At 44.6% G+C, this 18,868-nt stretch overlaps 1 protein-coding gene across 8 annotated transcripts in view; it reads right to left on the bottom strand.

Annotated features, from left to right (window-relative positions):
• The window catches only part of snap91a (synaptosome associated protein 91a), a 61,478-nt gene that overhangs the window by 13,655 nt on the left and 28,955 nt on the right, over positions 1 to 18,868 (bottom strand). For 7 of the 8 annotated variants that reach the window (XR_006833583.1, XR_006833581.1, XR_006833577.1 and 4 more), the window contains exons 3-11: positions 18,275 to 18,417; positions 15,527 to 15,602; positions 15,209 to 15,311; positions 12,151 to 12,244; positions 10,179 to 10,290; positions 9,894 to 10,000; positions 9,741 to 9,782; positions 1,164 to 1,225; positions 328 to 351 (exon numbers count right to left, since the gene is read on the bottom strand). Coding sequence is in view for 1 of the 8 variants with exons in the window: in XM_046314214.1 (XP_046170170.1) it covers positions 328 to 351; positions 1,164 to 1,225; positions 9,741 to 9,782; positions 9,894 to 10,000; positions 10,179 to 10,290; positions 12,151 to 12,244; positions 15,209 to 15,311; positions 15,527 to 15,602; positions 18,275 to 18,417 (763 nt within the window). In the remaining 7 variants the exon portion in view is untranslated. The remainder of the gene's footprint in view (positions 1 to 327; positions 352 to 1,163; positions 1,226 to 9,740; positions 9,783 to 9,893; positions 10,001 to 10,178; positions 10,291 to 12,150; positions 12,245 to 15,208; positions 15,312 to 15,526; positions 15,603 to 18,274; positions 18,418 to 18,868) is intronic. The other variant, XR_006833582.1, reaches the window with a different exon arrangement.

Here is an 18,868-nt window from a genome sequence, read left to right as displayed (position 1 = left end):
TTAAAAACGACGCAAAGTGAGTCAGCTGTCAAAGTTCATATTAATATTGAGAGAGAGAGTCAAAACTCAGGAGAGACACCGAACAACCACAAATATGCCAAGTTCACATAAACTCTATAGAATCCCATTTGAACTTCACAACACTGCAAGACATGACTTTAAACTGGAGGTTGAAATGTCAATTCCATAGAATCCGCATGTGAACGTCACGAAACAACTGGGGGACTTTTTTTTACAGTTTCATTCATTTCAATACAAGACAACAGCAAGTAATGACCCGGCCCTCCCCGTCAAGTCATTCTGTAGTAGATCCAACACAATACTCACACATCCTCTCTGTGAACATCCTCTCTGTAACACACATTGACAATCACTGGTATTTGCTAAAAACTTAATCTGCTAAGTTTCTTTCCATACTTCTAGCAGCAAGGTCATCGTATGAAATTTCATCCGATCTGATGATGCCCCCCACAAATTACTACCCTGGATCATTGCCCTACTAAGGTCCTGTCGAGAACACACAACTGACAGTCTGGTGATGACAGATTCGGTCCGAACACTGCCCCTAAAAATCACACAATCTAGAGGGCATACACTGGAAGTCTTCATGATGTTAATTGAGAGAGGCTGGGCCTAATTAAAGCCTATGGGACATCAGGGGCAAGCACAGGTCTCATTTAGGTTCACTGGATGGTCACATACTATTTTCACACCCTGATGGAGGCTTTTTAGCCGAAGTGTTGGTGAAATAAATCCACAGCAAAAAGAGAAGTTTCCATTTCAGTCATTTAACAGATGCACTCATCTAGAGCGACTTACATGAGCAATTCTGGTTAAGTGCCTTGCTCAAGGGCACATTGACAGATTTCTCACCTAGTCAGCTCAGGGATTCGAACCAGAGACCTTTCGGTTACTGGCCCAATGCTCTTAACCGCTCTTAACAGTTAGACTACCTGCCACCCCCAGTACGACTTTCTGTTTCGCCTTTAGTGTGTGTTAGGGTGTGTTCTTTATTTATTTACTCCACAGACTTTAAGGATGTGCATGCATGCATATGAAATAGTAAGTAAAGTAGTCCCACTCCCAAGTAGCACCCTGGTTACAAAGACGCCCATGGGGTAAGGATTCAAGTGTGGTTGGTGGAGAGTGTGGTTGGTACTTACGGCTTCTTCCCCTCCAGAGTGTTCAGGTGAGTCTCCAGGGACTGCAAGAGACTCTCAGGGGCCTGGAGAACGAGAAGAGATGGGCAACATATTACTACAGGGGCCACAGGGCTATAGTATATCGTACAGTACATGGATCAGACACATAGGTTATGAGCAGGGGTCTCCAACTTTGAACCTAGAGAGCTACTGGGGGTGCAGGCTTTTATTCCAGCCCAGCAGGCTTAGATGGGAAAATACTACAATTAGTAGATTATTTGTACTATTAGTGTCATGGTACTGGGCTGGAACAAAAGCCAGTAACTTTCCAGGACCCTGGGTTAGGGAAATGTTCAAAACTAAAACATGAAGAATCACGGGAAAATTGATGTCAGGGAACACAGAGTAACAGGGGAGCTCTTGACAGGTGATTACACTTTATTTGATTAAAGGGTCTGGAGGGAAACACATAGAGGGATGAGAAGAAGAGACAGAGGAGGTCTGACACAAAGAATGGTCACATTGGGTCTAACAGGGAATATAGAGAATGGTCACATTGGGTCTAACAGGGAATATAGAGAATGGTCACATTGGGTCTTACAGGGAATGTAGATAATGGTCACATTGGGTCTAACAGGGAATGTAGATAATGGTCACATTGGGTCTAACAGGGAATATAGAGAATGGTCACATTGGGACTAACAGGGAACACAGAGAATGGGCACATTGGGGCAAACAGGGAATATAGAGAATGGTCACATTGGGGCTAACAGGGAACACAGAGAATGGTCACATTGGAGCTAACAGGGAATATAGATAATGGTCACATTGGGACTAACAGGGAACACAGCGAATGGGCACATTGGGGCTAACAGGGAATATAGAGAATGGTCACATTGGAGCTAACAGGGAATATAGAGCATGGTCACATTGGGGCTAACAGGGAACACAGCGAATGGGCACATTGGGGCTAACAGGGAATATAGAGAATGGTCACATTGGAGCTAACAGGGAATATAGAGAATGGTCACATTGGGTCGAACAGGGAATATAGAGAATGGTCACATTGGGTCGAACAGGGAATATAGAGAATGGTCACATTGGGGCTAACAGGGAATATAGAGAATGGTCACATTGGGACTAACAGGGAATATAGAGAATGGTCACATTGGGTCTAACAGGGAATATAGAGAATGGTCACATTGGGACTAACAGGGAATATAGATAATGGGCACATTGGGTCTAACAGGGAATATAGAGAATGGGCACATTGGGACTAACAGGGAATATAGATAATGGGCCCATTGGGACTAACATGGAATATAGAGAATGGGCACATTGGGACTAACAGGGAATATAGATAATGGGCACATTGGGACTAACAGGGAATATAGAGAATGGGCACATTGGGACTAACAGGGAATATAGATAATGGGCACATTGGGACTAACAGGTAACACACAAAGAATGATCACATCAGGGCTAACAGGGAACACACAAAGAATTATCACATCAGGGCTAACAGGGAACACACAAAGTCGAGGGAACAATAGGGGGGACAATAGGAAAACAATGCTAATTGTGTGGCACTTCAAAATGTCTTTCGCACAGCAGTTCAGTCCATCCATAATTTAAATGTGGTAAACTACTCATGCTTATGTTAAAGAACAATACTTCCAACAATGCAGTTATACTGCATGCTGAGGCTAACAGACAGACAGTAAACACATCATAGAAAAGCATGCTACACAGCCACAGATGGCAGTACACCTGATAGGCTAAGCAGTTAGCATCTAGCAAGCCACACGTGTGCTGTCAAAGCTAAATGGGCCAGCTAAATAACTCTCACACACTTCCCTCTTAAATCACTATTATTTTCCTGCCCCATTTACCTTGGTCTCCTTCCTCTGATAACCCAATAAACGTCTAGGCCTTTTCAATATGAAAGAGGACAACCCATTTCAGAACTAAGTACCAGTAGTAGTGTGTCTACTCTGACCATTCTTCTACAGCTGGGTCATTTTAATTAGCTCACACTGTAGACAAACATTTTGCAATGGATAACGAAAAAAACAGCGTTTCTTACTGGACACATTCAGATAACACCTCCTAATTTAACCTCGTTTAGGACAGTTTTCTTCCATTTCGTGCCTATTGAAAACAACCCAGGTGTGTGATTTGACTGTCACAAAGTTTCCACGGTGAGTAGTGACAGTTCCACCACTTCCTGAGGCCAATTGGGCCATGTACAGACACATGGGTGTCCTTATATTAAACAGGTGTCTCATCCTGATACAATCTGAAATGACATACATTCTTTCGGACTGCAAGCTGTTCAGGGAACATTTAAGTACATTTATGGAGGGTCTGCTCTAAACCGTTGGCAGTGATATCGCTGCAATGACTTTCCAAGCATCTTCCCTGAGCATTTAAAGGAAAATAATGACTCTATAAATTGGAACAGTTTTCTCCTAGAATCTCCTGGATTCTGTTCAGCCTACAGTACACTTATGAAGTGCACATACAGTGGGGCAAAAAGTTATTTAGTCAGCCACCAATTGTGCAAGTTCTCCCACTTAAAAAGATGAGAGAGGCCTGTAATTTTCATCATAGGTACACATCAACTATGACAGACAAAATGAGGAAAAAATCCTAAAAATCACATTGTAGGATTTTTAATGAATTTATTTGCAGATTATAGTGGAAAATAAGTATTTGGTCACCTACAAACAAGCAAGATTTCTGGCAATCACAGACCTGTAACTTCTTCTTTAAGAGGCTCCTCTGTCCTCCACCCGTTACTTGTATTAATGGCACCTGTTTGAACTTGTTATCAATATAAAAGACACCTGTCCACAACCTCAAACAGTCACACTCCAAACTCCACTATGGCCAAGACCAAAGAGCTGTCAAAGGACACCAGAAACAAAATCAAAATGATCACAAGAAAGGTGAGCAAAGATCCTGCAGTGCCAGACGTGTCCCCCTGCTTAAGCCAGTACATGTCCAGGCCCGTCTGAAGTTTGCTAGAGAGCATTTGGATGATCCAGAAGAAGATTGGGAGAATATCATATGGTCAGATGAAACCAAAATATAACTTTTTGGTAAAAACTCAACTCATCGTGTTTGGAAGACAAAGAATGCTGAGTTGCATCCAAAGAACCCCATACCTACTGTGAAGCATGGGGGTGGAAACATCATGCATTGGGGCTGTTTTTCTGCAAAGGGACCAGGACGACTGATCCGTGTAAAGGAAAGAATGAATGTGGCTATGTATCGGGAGATTTTGAGTGAAAACCTCCTTCCATCAGCAACGGCATTGAAGATGAAACGTGGCTGGTTCTTTTAGCATGACAATGATCCCAAACACATCGCCCGGGCAACGAAGGAGTGGCTTCGTAAGAAGCATTTCAAGGTCCTGGAGTGGCCTAGCCAGTCTCCAGATCTCAACCCCATAGAAGATCTTTGGAGGGAGTTGAAAGTCTGTGTTGCCCAGCAACAGCCCCAAAACATCACTGCTCTAGAGGAGATCTGCATGGAGGAATGGGCCAAAATACCAGCAACAGTGTGTGAAAACCTTGTGAAGACTTACAGAAAACGTTTGACATTTACATTTACATTTACGTCATTTAGCAGACGCTCTTATCCAGAGCGACTTACAAATTGGTGCATTCACCTTATGACATCCAGTGGAACAGCCACTTTACAATAGTGCATCTAAATATTTTAAGGGGGGGGTGAGAAGGATTACTTTATTCTATCCTAGGTATTCCTTAAAGAGGTGGGGTTTCAGGTGTCTCCGGAAGGTGGTGATTGACTCCGCTGTCCTGGCGTCGTGAGGGAGTTTGTTCCACCATTGGGGAGCCAGAGCAGCGAACAGTTTTGACTGGGCTGAGCGGGAACTGTACTTCCTCAGTGGTAGGGAGGCGAGCAGGCCAGAGGTGGATGAACGCAGTGCCCTTATTTGGGTGTAGGGCCTGATCAGTGCCTGGAGGTACTGAGGTGCCGTTCCCCTCACAGCTCCGTAGGCAAGCACCATGGTCTTGTAGCGGATGCGAGCTTCAACTGGAAGCCAGTGGAGAGAGCGGAGGAGCGGGGTGACGTGAGAGAACTTGGGAAGGTTGAACACTAGACGGGCTGCGGCGTTCTGGATGAGTTGTAGGGGTTTAATGGCACAGGCAGGGAGCCCAGCCAACAGCGAGTTGCAGTAATCCAGACGGGAGATGACAAGTGCCTGGATTAGGACCTGCGCCGCTTCCTGTGTGAGGCAGGGTCGTACTCTGCGGATGTTGTAGAGCATGAACCTACAGGAACGGGCCACCGCCTTAATGTTAGTTGAGAACGACAGGGTGTTGTCCAGGATCACGCCAAGGTTCTTAGCCCTCTGGGAGGAGGACACAATGGAGTTGTCAACCGTGATGGCGAGATCATGGAACGGGCAGTCCTTCCCCGGGAAGAAGAGCAGCTCCGTCTTGCCGAAGTTCAGCTTGAGGTGGTGATCCGTCATCCACACTGATATGTCTGCCAGACATGCAGAGATGCGATTCGCCACCTGGTCATCAGAAGGGGGAAAGGAGAAGATTAATTGTGTGTCGTCTGCATAGCAATGATAGGAGATACCATGTGAGGTTATGACAGAGCCAAGTGACTTGGTGTATAGCGAGAATAGGAGAGGGCCTAGAACAGAGCCCTGGGGGACACCAGTGGTGAGAGCGCGTGGTGAGGAGACAGATTCTCGCCACGCCACCTGGTAGGAGCGACCTGTCAGGTAGGACGCAATCCAAGCGTGGGCCGCGCCGGAGATGCCCAACTCGGAGAGGGTGGAGAGGAGGATCTGATGGTTCACAGTATCGAAGGCAGCCGATAGGTCTAGAAGGATGAGAGCAGAGGAGAGAGAGTTAGCTTTAGCGGTGCGGAGCGCCTCCGTGATACAGAGAAGAGCAGTCTCAGTTGAATGACTAGTCTTGAAACCTGACTGATTTGGATCAAGAAGGTCATTCTGGGAGAGATAGCGGGAGAGCTGACCAAGGACGGCACGTTCAAGAGTTTTGGAGAGAAAAGAAAGAAGGGATACTGGTCTGTAGTTGTTGACATCGGAGGGATCGAGTGTAGGTTTTTTCAGAAGGGGTGAAACTCTCGCTCTCTTGAAGACGGAAGGGACGTAGCCAGCGGTCAGGGATAAGTTGATGAGCGAGGTGAGGTAAGGGAGAAGGTCTCCGGAAATGGTCTGGAGAAGAGAGGAGGGGATAGGGTCGAGCGGGCAGGTTGTTGGGCGGCCGGCCATCACAAGACGCGAGATTTCATCTGGAGAGAGAGGGGAGAAAGAGGTCAGAGCACAGGGTAGGGCAGTGTGAGCAGAACCAGCGGTGTCATTTGACTTAGCAAACGAGGATCGGATGTCGTCGACCTTCTTTTCAAAATGGTTGACGAAGTCATCTGCAGAGAGGGAGGAGGGGGGATTCAGGAGGGAGGAGAAGGTGGCAAAGAGCTTCCTAGGGTTAGAGGCAGATGCTTGGAATTTAGAGTGGTAGAAAGTGGCTTTAGCAGCAGAGACAGAGGAGGAAAATGTAGAGAGGAGGGAGTGAAAGGATGCCAGGTCCGCAGGGAGGCGAGTTTTCCTCCATTTCCGCTCGGCTGCCCGGAGCCCTGTTCTGTGAGCTCGCAATGAGTCGTCAAGCCACGGAGCGGGAGGGGAGGACCGAGCCGGCCTGGAAGATAGGGGACATAGAGAGTCAACGGATGCAGAAAGGGATGAGAGGAGGGTTGAGGAGGCAGAATCAGGAGATAGGTTGGAGAAGGTTTGAGCAGAGGGAAGAGATGATAGGATGGAAGAGGAGAGAGTAGCGGGGGAGAGAGAGCGAAGGTTGGGACGGCGCGATACCATCCGAGTAGGGGCAGTGTGGGAAGTGTTGGATGAGAGTGAGAGGGAAAAGGATACAAGGTAGTGGTCAGAGACTCAGAGACTTTGTTGGCAATGACCTCTGTCATTGCCAACAAAGGGTATATAACAAAGTATTGAGAAACTTTTATTATTGACTAAATACTTATTTTCCACCATAATTTGCAAATAAATTCATTAAAAATCCTACAATGTGATTTTCTGGATTTTCTTTGCTCAGTTTGTCTGTCATAGTTGAAGTGTACCTATGATGACAATTACAGGTCTCTCATCTTTTTAAGTGGGAGAACTTGCACAATTGGTGGCTGACTAAATACTTTTTTGCCCCACTGTATGTCATGAATGCATTATGAAGATGGCTGTAAATGCAAATCGTTACTCAGCATTTTGCGTCTGCCAAACGATACACTCCAAAGAGGGGTTAAGAGATCCGATGATTAGACGCTAATACGATCTATTTAGATGTCATTTAGATGCTATTACAGACAACACACAGCCTTAAACATAGGAGAGGGGTGCAAACATGTCATGCCCCTGCTTCGCGCCGTTCCAATGCTTTTGTATTCCCTACAGCACTGTGGGATCGTCAAGATCCACCTGGAATTGACATATCGGCCATATCAGTCATAGACAAGAGGTTGCTGTTTCCTTACAACAGAGAATAATACAATACACATGCATACGGCTTTCAGGTAAATCCAGTAATAAGATAAATATATAACATCCGGTGAGACGACATGATTTGTTTTCATTTCGCTTAACTAACTCTATGGCTTTCGTATTCAATTTCTAATAGCTACTGCTAAATCACCAGGTCGTTTAACTGCCCAAATGGTGACTCATGGGACGGAAAATTCAGTAGAATTTATTGTGGAGCGTCACTTGTCTCAATTGCCTACGCACTGGCACTTACTTTGAGTCTAATAACCTCTAGGCCAGGACAGCATCCCTAAAAGGATACTGCATAAGAAAGAGCCTTAAAGGATACTGCCCAAGAAAGAGCCTTAAAGGATACTGCCAAAGAAAGAGCCTTAAAGGATACGGCCTAAGAAAGAGCCTTAAAGGATACTGCCTAAGAAAGAGCCTTAAAGGATACGGCCTAAGAAAGAGCCTTAAAGGATACTGCCTAAGAAAGAGCCTTAAAGGATACTGCCTAAGAACGAGTCTAGACAAAGTGTATGTAGGCTTTCTCTTTGCCTCTCCACCACATGCATACAAACATAGATTGTTCTACGAGCCAGTCATTTCATTTGACAGTTTATAAACAACTAGTAATAGTAATATGACAGGAATCTCTCTACACCATAAGGAACACCCAGAATGTCCAAACTGTGACATAATGTTAACCAGTCAATCTGCTAGTTAGCCAATGGACTCCATTAAAATCCAAACACACAGGGCTTTCAACCCTAATCCATGCTCCACAACTCCCCCAACCCCCAGTCATGAATCAACTTATCATTACCATGCTTTAACCAGCTGGCATAACAGTAAGCCGTCAACCCCCCATTTCACATCTCACCACCCTCCCGGTTGGCGAGGAGTCCAAACAATCACGCATGTTAGTGTGGTCAAACCCCCTGCAGATCTGCATCGGCCCAAGGCTGTGATATTAAAGCAGCCCACACGGTCATCAGTGCATCATGCTCTCAGTGTAAAGTCATCCACACTGACCGCATTTGAGATGGAAATAACCCAGCCATGTCTATAGAGCCTTCATAACGTGAATGAGTGTGAGTATACCCCTTCCCTTTGGCCTTGGCCTAAACCCCTTTGATGTTTGAAGATCGGAAGGGTCTCCAGTATGTAGGAAAAGGTAAAAGCAGGGTTGAGCTTCAGATGCAAAAATTGAAGCTTTATAGGGCCAAAGGGAAGGGTTAGGGAGTAGTTGGGACACACCGTCACGTGTGGTCCCTCTCCGGCCTCTAGGTCACCAGGCTGCTTGTTATGGCGCACACCTGTCACCATTGATACGTGTGTCATCAGACTCACCTAGACTCCATCACTTCCCTGATTACCTTCCGTATATATGTCTCTCCCTTGGGTTCGTTGTCGTTTCTGTTCCAGTGTCAATGGCTGTGCGTTGTTTGTGTTTCTTGTTTTGTATTTAGTTGCGTTTATTGATTAAAACACAAACTCCCTGAACTTGCTTCCCGACTCTCAGCACACAGTGAGCTACTACATACTTAATTGAGGGACGTATATACTGCCCATGGGATTTCAAATACCATCTCAGGTGATTTTGACATTATGTAAACTTTATAGTAACATTCTAGCCCACTAAGATACAATTGTTGAGACAAAACCAATGTTTGCTCAGATCTTAGCTATCAGCGGAATAGCTCTGCAAGGACTGCGACTTCTCCAATCTGTTCCTTCAATCGCATCAATGGGATACACCCTCACTCTATGAATAGCTCGCCATTGGTCAGGTAGACAATGACCTGTCAACTTTGTTCATGACTGTGATTAGCAGGGCTACTCATCCCAAAAAATGAACAATATTGTGATTGGTCAATGCTGCTAGAGAAGAGATTTCTGAGTTTTAGGCTTTGCCCAAAACGCATGCTTCCCCAGGTTAAAGAAAACCATAACACTGAGATGCAATGCTGGTACAATGTAAATACAATGTGAATACAATGTTAGTAGTTAAGGAGAAAGTGTAGGAAATTAGGCTTAAAAGGTCCAACAGGACTTACCTGGGTGAGCTCGGGGATATCATTTTTGTCAATTCCGATGGTCTGTAAAAGAAGATGTTTACATTTCAGCTGAGCCTCCATTTACCATGTTTGTCATACAGGCTGCGGATTGAACTTTTCAACATTAAGTGTATTGTCAGGTTTGTCTTTTACCTCAGCGATTTTGAAGACCTCAGAGACTCTGGTCATCCGGGTCAAGAATCTCTTGTATATCTCCAGCCCATCTTTACACTGTCCCCTCTTCATCTGGAAAAATTTCTCTGTGAGGAAAAAGGGGGAATGAACATCTTTATTGTTACATAGAGTTACTATTACATAAAATTAACAGGACCACATCTATTTCCATGTCTTGAATCCAATTAAGCCTGTAATATTTATTCAAATATAAAAAGACATGATTATTGTCCCAGGAAGTAGAAGAAAACGGCCAAGCCTTGCCTAATAGATTAATGATCCCGTCGTTGTAGCAGGCATATAACTTGATCAGGTCTTTGAACATCAGGAGGAAGCACGCATTGATCACCCCATTGGTCAGTTCATTGGGATGGACCTATAGATTAAACAAGGTGAGATTAGATCACACTGAGGATGGGAGATTTTGAGTTGAGAGGTAATATGTTTGTAGGTAAACTGCTTGGCAATGGTGGAAAAAGTACCCAATGGTCATACTTGAGTAAAAGTGAAGATACCTTAATAGAAAATGACTCAAGTAAAAGTGAAAGTCACCCAGTAGAAAACACTTGAGTAAAAGTTTCAAAGTATTTGGTTTTAAATATACTTAAGTATCAAAAGTAAATTTAATTGCTAAAACATAAACTACCGTTCAAAAGATTGGGGTCACTTAGAAATGTCCTTGTTTTTGAAAGAAAAGCACATTTTTTGTCCATTAAAATAACATCAAGTTAATCTGAAATTACAGTGTAGACATTGTTAATGTTGTAAATGACTATTGTAGCTGGAAATGGCTAATTTTTTTATGGACTATCTACATAGGCGTACAGAGCCCCATTATCAGCAACCATCACTCCTGTGTTCCAATTGCACTTTCTGATAGCTAATCCAGTTGATCATTTTAAAAGGGGAATTGATCATTTGAAAACCCTTTTGCAATTATGTTAACACAGCTGAAAACTGTTGTGCTAATGCAAAAAGCAATAAAACTGGCCTTCTTTAGACTAGCTGAGTATCTAGAGAATCAGCAAATTATTCAATTATAGGCTCAAAATGGCCAGAAACAAAGACCTTTCCTCTGAAACTCTTCAGTCAATTCTTGTTCTGAGAAATTATGGCTTTTCCAATCGTGAAATTGCCAACAAACTGAAGATCTTGTACAACGCTGTGTTCTACTCCTTTCACAGAACAGAGCAAACTGGCTCTAACCAGAATAGAAAGAGGAGTGGGAAGTCCCAGTGCACAACTGAGCAAGAGGACAAGTACATTAGAGTGTCTAGTTTGAGAAACAGATGCCTCACAAGTCCTCAACTGTTTCTCTGTTTCTCAAACTAGACACTCTTCTGAGGCTGGTAACTCTACTGAACTTGTCCTCTGCAGCAGAGGTAACTCTGGGCCATCCTTTCCTGTGGCGGTCCTCATCAGAGCCAGTTACATCATAGCGCTTGATGGTTTTTGCGACTGCACTTGAAGAAACTTTCAAAGTTCTTGTCATTTTCCAGATTGACTGACCTTCATGTCTTAAAGTAATGATGGACCGTTGCTTATTTGAGCAGTTCTTGCCATAACATGGACTTGGTGTTTTACCAAATAGGACTATCTTCTGTATACCCCCCTACCTTGTCACAACACAACTGATTGGCTCAAACGCATTAAGAAGGAAATAAATTCCACAAATGTACTTTTAACAAGGCACACCTGTTAATTGAAATGCATTCCAGGTGACTACCTCATGACTTGAGAGAATGCCAAGAGTGTGCAAAGCTGTTATCAAGGCAAAGGGTAGCTCCTTTGAAGAATCTCAAATATAAAATACATTATGAGTTGTTTAATACTTTTTGGGTTTCTACATGACTCCCTATGTGTTATTTCAGAGTTCTGATGTCTTCACTATTATTCTACAATGTAGAAAATAGTTGTAAAAAATACAGAAAAACCCTTGAACGAGTCGGTGTGTCCAAACTTTTGACTGGTACTGTGGGTATACTGGCATGCTATATGGCATGCTATATGACAGAGAGAATTTCCTAAGGCAGTGTATTTTGTATCCTAGTCCTAGGGACCCAAAGAGGTGCACATTTTTGTTTTTGCCCTGCAGTAGCACTGCACAGCTGATTCAAATGATGAACTCATCACCAAGCTTTGATGAATTGTATCAGGTGTCTAGTGCTAAGGCAAAAACAAAAATGCACTTCCTAACGGATACAAATATCCTTTTCACCATCATCATAATACTCACATCAAACTCCAGCAGGGCATCGATCTGGCTCTGCAGAGTGGGCATTCCTTTCAACAGCTTCTCTACAGGCATCGTCCTCATCACCCCCTCAGCTCTGATTCAGACGGACAGGCGGACAAACAGACAGGCGGACAGAGGAGCAATTGGTACTTGTTTGTATGATCTGGCGTAGTCAAATTTCCCATTAGTGGATCAATACAAAAATCTTTCCCGATACAGGATGATGAGTTAAAACGTAATGAAGGTCTATTGACGAATACATGAGTTTACGAGCCATTAAAAACATTGTGGCGCAAAACAATAATGCGCTGCCATTTCTTTTTCCAGCGATATGAGATGAGAGGAAACAACTTAATAGTCTCTACATTGGGATAAATCACATTGAGACCACTGGGACAGCGAATCTATAGGGAAGTACTGTAGAGAGGTGGGATCCTGTGGCGCTAGCGACACAAAGGGAGTGTGCTGTGGTCCTGTATGGCTCAGTTGGTAGAGCATGGTGTGTGTAATGCCGGGATTATGGGTTTGATTCCCAGGAACACCCGTATGGACACATGACAATCAGTTGCTTTGGATAAATGGCATGTAATATTCAATTCTTGCATGGATCACATGCACATACTAAAGACTTATTGTTAGTGGCATTGCTTGAAGGCTTCTGCTAAGTGGCATTTACAATTATATTACTACAAGAGATCTGTCAAGGCCTTGCGATGCAACACTAACACAGCAACGGCTTTAGATGGATCCAGCTTCCTAGCTACTTTAGAAAATGACACCTGATATGAGACACTTGGAACTCTATCTGCACACCTGGCTGTTCTGTCTGTCTGCCGCATGGCTGGCACAGACTGTGCTGTGGGACCTTGTGTCTGGCAGCAAAACGCAACAGTCTGGACAGGAGTCTAAGTAATAGCTCACTGTCTGTATTCAGACTGTGTAGTCTATATTCATCTGTCTGTTTCTGTACAGGCACAAGCATGGACAGCCCACTCACTCTGCCCTCACCCACAGTGTAATCACAGAGTTTCTAAACCCAGAGGCACAACATTGCGATACTACCGGGAAGGCTTGTGAAACAGACCAAACAGACCAGACTAATGTTTGGGGTTTGAGAAGTCAATGAGAAAAGTGAAAAGTTCTTCCTTAATTGAACATTTTCGGGAAAACTAAAGACATAACCTAGATTCGAGCCAACATGTTATTACTCCAACCTCGTGAAAATGACAAACTGACACGTTTTCATTTTTTCTTTTAAACAACAACTTTATACCAAAGGAATGCCTTGATTTGACGGCCTGCACATGCACAGTTCGTCACGAGATAACCGTTAGAGCATGCTAGCCAACGTTGCCATGATATCGCCTACAAATGTGATCAGGAATTTCTATTGGAGAAGTAGTTCTCTCACGTCACCCCGCTCCTCCGCTCTCTCCACTGGCTTCCAGTTGAAGCTCGCATCCGCTACAAGACCATGGTGCTTGCCTACGGAGCTGTGAGGGGAACGGCACCTCAGTACCTCCAGGCTCTGATCAGGCCCTACACCCAAATAAGGGCACTGCGTTCATCCACCTCTGGCCTGCTCGCCTCCCTACCACTGAGGAAGTACAGTTCCCGCTCAGCCCAGTCAAAACTGTTCGCTGCTCTGGCTCCCCAATGGTGGAACAAACTCCCTCACGACGCCAGGACAGCGGAGTCAATCACCACCTTCCGGAGACACCTGAAACCCCACCTCTTTAAGGAATACCTAGGATAGGATAAAGTAATCCTTCTCACCCCCCCCCCCCCTTAAAATATGTAGATGCACTATTGTAAAGTGGCTGTTCCACTGGATGTCATAAGGTGAATGCACCAATTTGTAAGTCGCTCTGGATAAGAGCGTCTGCTAAATGACTTAAATGTAAAATGTAATGTAGTTTTAGCCAATCTTCTTACTGTACTGTCTTTGATGCAACCCTGGCTTTAAGACGAATCACTCCCACCTACTCACCCCTGAGACTGACAGACAGGTCAGGTGGCTGTGATTCTGCCAAGTGTTGTCTCTATGAGAAGTAGAATATAAATCTATTTCTCTGTTTTTATACTGAACTAAAATATAAACGCAACATACAACAATTTCGATTTTACTGAATTACAGTTCATATAAGGAAATCACTAAATTGAAATAAATTCATTAGTCCCTAATCTATGGAATTTCACATGACTGGGCAGGGGTGCAGCCATGGGTGGGCATGGGAGGGCACTTGGGAGCAAGGCCCACCCACTGGGGAGCCAGGCCCAGCCAATCAGAATGAGTTTTCCCCAACAAAAGGGCTTTATTACAGACAGAACTACTCCTCAGTTTCATCAGCTGTCTGGGTGGCTGCTCTCAGATGATCCCACAGGTGAAGAAGCCGGATGTGGAGGTCCTTGGCTGGACTGGTTACACGTGGTCTGCGGTTGTGAGGCCGGTTGGACATACTGCCAAATTCTCTAAAACGACGTTGGAGGCAGCTTATGGTAGAGAAATTAACATTCAGTTCTCTGGCGACAAGAGCTGTCTGTCGCCAGTTGGGCATTCCTGCCCAGCACGCCAATTGCACACTCCCTCAAAACTTGAGATATCTGTGGCATTGTGTTGTGTGACAAAACTGCACAATTCAGAGTGGCCTTTTAGTGTCCCCAGCACAAGGTGCACCTGTGTAAGGATCATCCTGTTTAATCTTGATATACCACACCTGGCATATCACCACAGTAATGTCAACAAATTTGTGAACAAAATGTGCGAGAAATAAGCTTCTTGTGTGTATGTAAAATGTCTGGGATATTTTATTTCACCTCATTGAAACATGGGACCAACACTTTACATCTTGCATTTATATTTTTGTTCTGAGGGGGTGGGAGGGTGAGGGTTCAAAACACATCTTGTATATTGCAGCTAGACTGTGTTTTTTTGCTCTGTTTGAAGCTTGATCCTGTTTTTAAAAAACCCATAAAGAGAAGAGGTTGAAATGAAATGCAAAAATGTAAGCAGCACTGATGGAGAGGATATATACGGAGTTATTGAGAGACAGCATACCCCTTCTTCACTCTGCCAAAGTCAAAGGACATCTGCCTGTAGGCGAACGCCTTCTCGTTGAGGTACCGGCTGTAGCGTCTAATAAACGTGGACATGTCGTAGCCTGGGGGAGGGACAACAGGCCAATGTCACCTCAACGTCTCCATAGCAACAACACCTCACAGAGGACCATTGCCATCACCAGAGAAACCAGTTTGCATGACCATGGGAGCTCATATTCATCACCATGGACACCGTTTTCACAGTGATCACCCTGGGTGACAGCTGGACTGGTAAATGCAGGGAGGGGAGGAGCTGCCGGAACAAGAGTTAACTCACCATGGGAGCCAGTTTTGTCCAGAAAGTTACTGAGGTTGAAGAGGGTGTTCCTGGAGGCAAGGAACTGGAGGAACCTCTGAGGAAGAGAGAGAGAGAGAGAGAGAGAGAGAGAGAGAGAGAGAGAGAGAGAGAGAGAGAGAGAGAGAGGAAGAGAGAGAGAGCGAGGGAGAGAAAGAGAGAGAGAGAGGGAGAGATAGAGAGAAAGAGAGAGGGAGAGGGAGAGAGAAAGAGAGAGGGGGAGGAGAGAGAGAGAGAGAGAGAGAGAGAGAGAGAGAGAGAGAGAGAGAGAGAGAGAGAGAGAGAGAGAGAGAGAGAGGTAGAGATAGAGAGAAAGAGAGAGGGAGAGGGAGAGAGAAAAAGAGAGAGAGAGGGAGAGCGAGAGAGAAAGAGAGAGAGGGAGAGGGAGAGAGAAAGAGAGAGAGGGAGGAAGGGAGAGAAAAAGAGAGAGAGAGAGGGAGGGAGAGAAAAGAGAGAGAGAGGGAGGGAGAGGGAGAGAGAAAGAGAGAGGGAGAGAGAAAGAGAGAGAGAGGGAGAGGGAGAGAGAAAGAGAGAGAGGGAGGGAGGGAGAGAAAAAGAGAGAGAGAGAGAGGGAGGGAGAGAAAAAGAGAGAGAGAGGGAGGGAGAAAGAAAGAGGGAGAGAGAAAGAGAGAGGGAGAGAGAGAGAGAGAGAGAGAGAGAGAGAGAGAGAGAGAGAGAGAGAGAGAGAGAGAGAGAGAGAGAGAGAGAGAGAGAGAGAGAGATAATACACACCAGTCAGAGGAGGAGATAGGATCAATACACTAAAACAACAAACCAGCTCATCAAATCATTTTGTCTGTTATCCTAAAGAACCAGACATTTTGACGGGTATTAAAACACATACACATATTAAAAAACACACACACACACACACTCATACACAAACACATAACAGCCTTTAAAAGATCATTAATCTTCAAAGGATCGAACGAGTCGCAAAAGGAAGTGGATTAGATGTGTAATTTCAGAGGAGCTGTTTCATATCATAAACACATAATTGTGTTGAGGGGGAACTGGAATTCATGTGAAAAGTGTGATATGATCATGCTGCAGCTTAATTGATTACAGAAAGCCAACATCAAAGAAAACAGTGCCTGAGTAGGAGGGTGAGAATGAGAATGCTTCTGTTCAAATACAGAATGTATCACCCACTAAACAATAATACATGAATGACAAATAGGCTTCTACGGAGGAATTGTGACACATGACAAGAAAAGCATACTCTGCACACACTCACACGTACACACATGATACGTGCACGCACACACACACACCTGGGTTTTCGTTTACACTGTTAATTCAAAAGTCAAAGCCCAGTTCATTGAGGTGAAATAAACAAGAGACCCTCTCTAGGGCGGCAGGTAGCCTAGTGGTTAGAGCATTTGATTAGCAGCCGAAAGGTTCCTAGTTCAAGTACCCAAGCTGACTATGTGAAAAATCTGTTGAGGTGCTGTTGATCAAGGCACTTAACCCTCATTTTCTCTGGGGGTGCTGTACTACTGTGTCTGACCCTATAAAGCGACACATTTCACTGCACCTATCTGGTGTAAAACATATATTTTTGTGATACTGTAGTACACTCCTTCTCCTCCTCCCTATTTCAGACAGCGTACAGTCTCATGCCAACAGACATACTCCAGACGTCGAGCAAAACCCCACACATCTGTCTCTACACATAAGGCTCTGGGGAAATGTATGCTGAGGGGCTGCAATGCACTGGCCAGTCAAATACAAACCCACACACACAAACATGCACAAACACAGATGCACGCACATACATACACACACAGTGATGAGATTAATAATGGTGGGGGGGGGGGGCATATGATTGAAGAGACCTCTTCAAAAAGCCAGTTACACTGTGTCACCAATGGCAACATAAGTGCACATGTCCTCTTCCTCATTGATTTCTGATCTACAGACTCTCTCTCAGACAGAATGATGGAACTACTGAATATCTAGATGGCTGACTGAACACCTGCTCTTTCCAAGACTGACCAGGTTAATCCAGGTGAAAACTATGATCCCATATTGATGTCACCTGTTAAATCCACTTCAACTAGAGATTTTTGAGATCTGCAAATCATTTTTTCCCCAGCAGGATAATGCCCAATGCCACAAGGCTAGGAGTATCCAGGAATGGTTCCACGAACATGACAATGGATTCAGTTTACAGCATTGGCCTGCTCCGTCGCCAGAACTCATTCCAATTGAGCATCTGTGGGACTAGACAGAATGAGCTGTTCGGACTAGAGATCGACCACCAGCCAACATGACACAACTGTGAAGAAGCAAGCCCCCCCCCCCCCCCAACGAATTGAGGCTGTTCTGAGGGCAAAAGGGGCTGCAACTAAATATTAGGAAGGTGTTCCTAATGTTTTGTACACTCAGTGTATTCAGACAAACAGGCTTCTAACCTAACCTAATAAATCCTCCAGAGGAGAGGTAGCCAACCCTTCCCCTGGAAAGCTACTGGGTACACCTGATTCAGCTAATCAGGGTCCTGATGAGTAGCTGATTACTAGACTAAAGCAGGGAAAGAGCAAAAGCCTATATACCCAGTAGCTCTCCAGGAGGAGGGTTGGCCAACTAAAAATGAAGACCAAAAAACGAAAAACTCTGCATGTCCAATACAACCACAGTATATAAACAAGAGCCAATCACATCCCAGCCCTTTTAACTACAGGCCCTCCCATAGGATCAGCAGTGGTGGTGCTGGCTTTCACTCACCTCATTGCCAGCAACCATCATGTGATGCGTAGTGATCAGGGCCTTGAACACCACCACCCAGCTGGCATTGGTGGCCCTCTCAAACAACGTGTCCGCGATCTGTGGGATGTTCACATTGGTCTCCTTGGTGGCCTCAATCAGGTCTGAGGGAGAATAATGTGTGAAAAATAGTGTTAAAAATGAAAAAAGGGTTCAATGAAATTTCCCCATACATGTAATGTACAATCCCATACATAATCAGGCTTGGTCAATTCGTACCTCGATCAGGTCTGAGCGAACAGCGACAATGATCGGTTACACGCTTACAAACAGGTTACAAACTGTACAAATAGGTTACAAACTCTCCAAGTACTTTACATTGTCAAAATGATAATACATCGTCCTTTTCACAGTGTATTTGCCACCGGCCCTATCGCTTTAATCCAGAGCTTCTGCTTCCTGGAAATAGTTACATTCGTCCTGAACTGACAGACAGACAGAGCATCCTATTGGTCAATAGTGTCCTTTCATCACCCGGGTTACACTGATGCAGGTACAGAGTGAGGAGAAGAGAGACGAGAGTGGGATTTCCCTACAATTGTGAGAGAAAGGCAT

Source organism: Oncorhynchus gorbuscha, linkage group LG19 (assembly GCF_021184085.1).
Source record: "Oncorhynchus gorbuscha isolate QuinsamMale2020 ecotype Even-year linkage group LG19, OgorEven_v1.0, whole genome shotgun sequence".
Lineage (NCBI taxonomy): Eukaryota > Metazoa > Chordata > Actinopteri > Salmoniformes > Salmonidae > Oncorhynchus > Oncorhynchus gorbuscha.
Note: the sequence above shows the minus strand (reverse complement) of the source record. Positions and strands in the feature narration are given on the sequence as shown.